Below are 5,058 nucleotides of genomic sequence, written 5' to 3' on the forward strand. Positions count from 1 at the left end.
AGGTTTCTTAGCAAAAATCGAGTGGCGCCTTGGTAACTGAATATTAATGCCACATGGTAAAAAAAAAAAAGATTTAATGTTCATAACTTTTGGTTAAAGACCTACTCGTTGCACTAACAATTTTTACTATACCAAAAGTATTAGCTTGCGTTTGAAGTCTCTAACTCTTTGTCAGCAACACGTTCCAATTCGATAATGACTTTTGCGGAGCGACTAAAAATTAGAGAAAATCAGAAGAAATAGAAGATAATAAGAAATTAATGGAATGGATACTTTTGTCCCGATAGAGAAAGACGAGGTTTCTTAATTATAAAGATAATAGCTTTAAAAAGTGAGTTATTATAGTGCATAGACTAAGATTTCTGAATTGATATAAGGAGATAAAATCTATATAAATAATTTTTAAAATAGTAACTATTTATTTATTCTTAAAATGACATGGCTAATCATCTATAAATAAATAAATAAAATTACGTTATAAAATTATGGGATAATCTTCACTGATTTTAAGCTCTTATTTATGAAATTCGTGCTCAAATTTCAGTGGACGCATAATATTCATAAGTGGTGAAACATCATAAAAATTAAACACCGACTAGAGCACTTGAGAATTTTATTATATCCAATGTTTAAAAAATATTAAACAAATAGTCGATTGACTAATATGGCAGATGATTTATATCATTGTTAAATATTTAATTAGATTTAATTTTAAAAATTAAAAAAACTCAATTAATTATTCAAAATCTCTAATTATAAATATCTCAGTCTGACTCTCTTTTCTCTCTCTCTCTCATTTTCCGTCACATTTTTAACTATAAACGGAGGTCAAAAACATTAAAATCGCATTTAATAATCGACAATAATTGTTAATATATTTATGCTTCAGTTAATAATCAGTAATAATTGTTAATAGGTTTCTGGTTTCATAAATTAGTTAACAATTATTACTGAACATTAACTGCGATTTTGTTATTATTAACTTATGCCATGACTAAAAATATGACACTGAGAGAGAGAGAGAATATATTTAAGTATAGATAAATTGTTTTCATTTAATATGTTTTTGGCAATGAATACACAGAAAAAAATAAGGACAACTTTATCTTATTGCATTAGTGATTGGCTAATTATTAAATATTAGCTATTTTACAATTTTAAATTTAAAAAAATTAATTAGTTAGAGCGCCCAAAATAAAATGTGTCAAAAAGATGCATAGTAAAGAGAAGTTTAATGATATACTACAGAAAATTATGCGCTTAGTATATGACGACTTGGAGTTATACATTATGGGTATTACATATATAGAAATAATACAATGGATGTGAAACCAGGAAATATACAATGATCATTTCTTTTTCTTTTTCTATATTTTTTAATTTTTTTAAAATGCAAATTATCATTTGACAATATATAAAATATGGATGGTGAACTGAACGTGAAGGACACTCAGGTGATGGTGATGATGAATAGGAAGGATCCAGATGAGATGAGATTAGATCACCGGTTGTCATCATCATAACAGGGGCCTACTTTTTATTATTAAAAATATATAGGTTTTTTTTAATAATTATATAAGTTCTAATTATATGTTTTAACAGTTGTCCACAACAAAATTTGTTAAAATTAATCAGTCTCTTAATTTTTTTTTAAGATTTTAATTAATTAACTGCGGGTTTGATTGATTATTTTCTCAATAAAATAATTTTTAACTACTTTTTAAAAAGAGAGCAGGTTATTGAGCTACTGGTCTAATTACATTTTTTTTAAATGTTTCCAATAGGTATATAGTCATATTTACAATTTCACATTGCTATATTGCCAACGTTTCATAAATCTTAAGTAAATAACCACGTCCATGTATTTACATGTGTAAATTGACGTAAATACCCAACTATTTTATTTTAATGAAAGGGTAAACCAAGAATGTTATGTCATCTTTATGCTTATTTACCTAAGATTTACGAAACATTAACTATAAACATGCACCAATACGTCAAAATATCTACGTTAGGCGAAAACTTCTAAAGTAGATCTAAGTTTGACTAGAAAAATCTTCCAAATAAGCTATAAATGAAAGAAGCTGCAAACAAATTCAGAATATCATATTAAATTGACCGTTCAAATTTATAACTTAATTTTAGAAATTTGTTACGTACTAAGCCACTGAAACGTTAAAGTTTTATTTTCGCAGACGTTTCACTTTTTTTTTTTTTTTTTTGAAGTTAGCTGTCAGGTTGATGTGGCAAAAGAAAACAACTATATTCTATCTAATTTACCTTTATTAATTAAGTAATTATATGTATTTTTGAAATTAAAACAATCAAATTTCTAATTAATAGGACATTAGTAAGTTAGTAACTAATTGAATTTGAATGTATTTCACAAATTCGTAGTGAGGGGCCAACTAAAATAACTTTGTGACTTTGTTGGGAGTATCAGATGATTGGAGCCAATTTTTCCGTCTCGGGCTCCAAAACGGTGTTTTTCTAGATATATTCAATATTTTATATTTTTGTCTGTTTTTGTTAGTTTTTTTTTTCTAGATTTTTGAACTAAAAGAAATTAGAGAATTTGTTTTCTCTCACGGTTGCTCTTCGTTAGGATTTTCTTTTTCTAGCATTTTTTTTTATCGTTAGTAAATATATATGTTTCAAATATTATTTCAAAATGAAATGTGGCGATATTTTTTTAATTTTGTGAAATAATTAATTGCATGTATTAGAAAAATAGTTATTTATTTATTTTTTATTTTTGAAAATAAACTTTTAATGATATTTGGGTAAAAAGCTAAATGTCATGCTTAGTTAACTAACATTTTCAAATCGTTGATTATATTAAAATTACAACGTTTTAAATGGTTAATTTGTCATGGGCGATCTCAATTATATGTTTAAAAGATGAAAAATATTAAAGTAGGAAAATTATAGATTTGTAATTAATGGGAGATAGCTGGATGATATAATATCCCAAAAAAACAAGTTCTTTCGAATATGACTATTTAATGTAATAAATATTGAAATTATTAAAAAGGAATAGTTAAATATGCGTATATATTTATTCCTTCCCGACCCTGGCTTCTTCCTTCCCATCCCATTCTCTTCTATTATTATTATTCTTACAGCAAACCAAACCGCACAAACTTAATATCCATTCCATTCCTCCGATTCTTCCGATCATGTCTTGGCAGGCTTACGTGGACGACCACCTGATGTGCGACATCGAAGAAACCGGCAAGCACCTTACCGCCGCCGCCATCGTCGGCCACGACGGCGCTGTTTGGGCCCAGAGCCAATCCTTCCCTAAGGTTCTGATTTCAATCATCACAATATCTCGAATCTATGGATCCATCAATTAATCACATATTTGTGTCCGTCTCAGTTCAAAGCAGAGGAAATCGCGGCGATAATGGCGGATTTCGAGGAGCCGGGGAGTCTGGCTCCGACGGGGCTTTTCCTCGGCGGCACCAAATACATGGTCATCCAGGGCGAGGGCGGCGCCGTGATCCGCGGGAAAAAGGTCCATCTCTAATCAATTACGGCTTCATTGTCTCCGATTTGTCTTTTCGTCTGACCTAAATTATAAATCGAATCGTGTCTTAGGGTTCCGGTGGGATCACGGTGAAGAAGACCGGGATGTCGCTGCTGATCGGGATATACGACGAGCCTGTGACGCCGGGACAGTGCAACGTGGTCGTCGAGAAGTTGGGAGATTACCTCATTGATCAGAATATGTAAACCATTTTTTTTTCTAATCTGGGTATTTGTTTGAATTTCATCTGGGTATTTGTTTTTATTCGTGGACTGAAGACAGAAAGAGAGTTTATTATCATTGTTTGTTATTTGGAATTAGTAAATCAAATGTTTCTTTTTGTGCGTGTTGCTATTGGTATGAGGTGTTTTGCAAAATAAATCAAATAAAGTTGTATCAGGTAATAATACTTCAAATTCAATAAAAAAAAAATTGGATAATGATTATCTGATATATTTTTATGAGCTACATATACTTTCAAACATTTGTGAGAAGGATTTGGTGTAGTTTCAAAAAAATGTTTTTCGCTAATTAATTGTTATTCCTATGCTGTAAAGCTATGTATGTAAGCTTGTGGTTTGATCTGAACAGGTGGCTGATACGATCTTATTTCGAAAAGCTTTTATGCTATGTAAGATTCTTATTTAAGAAAATGTCGCTTTTTGTTCCTCAAGCTGTAAAGTAGTTCAACCTTTAAAAATTAATTAATTTCAGCATCATTATTATAGATAAAAAACTGTCTTCAAAGGGGTCCTGTTTTTCTTTATTTATTTCAGCTTTAAGAAACATAAGATCTCTGGAGTCATGACTCTGGACCACGTCTCCTAATGCAGTATTACATTTGAGAGAGAGAGAGAGAGATTCAAATACATATCATGTCATCCATGAACTAGTCGTTAGAACAAACAACAGTGTGGTTCACTGGAGCGTAATTTTCTTTGAATTTCCTCTACAGATATTGTTTAGTAGTTCGACAGGTGGCTGGACAGAGTATATAAGATGACATAAAAATACTTAGATTTTCCTCTCATTGATTTATGAGAAGTTTAGTGTGAATCTTGATAGGGATGATGAAAATATAAAGAAAAAGAAAAGAAATGAGATAAATGGTGTGCCATAGTAATTCTTAATGCCAATTTTTAATCGACACTCGAGGCATGCTTGACGATGCAAGAGACGGCCTCGAGAGGCTACGCCGTCAATGTCGTTGACATCGCTTTTCTGACGGCCAAGAGAACCGTGAATTTAAAATAGAAATGTCACGATCTCTAAAAGGTCTCTGGAATCATGACGAGAACTATGAGTTATTTTCGGTGACCTCGAGAAGATCGTGACGATAAAGAGCCAAACTCAAAACGCCACAATCCTCAAAGGTCCTTAGAGTGAATGCCCGTGATGAGAATAGTTGTTAGTTTCCCTTGTCTATCCTTTGTTTATAGTCAGGTCTCTCGTCTTTGTCATCTAAACAAGATACACAAAAGTTGTCTATTGGAGTGCGGAGAAAAATTTTCCTGATGCACGCTCCG

General features: G+C 31.1%; 1 protein-coding gene across 1 annotated transcript; it reads left to right on the forward strand.

The window, feature by feature from the left end:
- Positions 1-3,051: 3,051 nt before the first annotated feature.
- Positions 3,052-3,886, forward strand: LOC149384720 (profilin-3-like). Its single transcript, XM_089625537.1, has 3 exons — positions 3,052-3,308; positions 3,383-3,520; positions 3,604-3,886. The coding sequence occupies exons 1-3, from the start codon at positions 3,180-3,182 to the stop codon at positions 3,736-3,738; spliced, it is 402 nt and encodes a 133-aa protein (XP_089481663.1). The 5' UTR covers positions 3,052-3,179; the 3' UTR covers positions 3,739-3,886.
- Positions 3,887-5,058: the final 1,172 nt, after the last annotated feature.

Source organism: Urtica dioica, chromosome 9 (genome assembly GCF_054948205.1).
Source record: "Urtica dioica subsp. dioica isolate 48M chromosome 9, U.dioica_male_clone48M_v1_H2, whole genome shotgun sequence".
Taxonomy (NCBI): domain Eukaryota; kingdom Viridiplantae; phylum Streptophyta; class Magnoliopsida; order Rosales; family Urticaceae; genus Urtica; species Urtica dioica.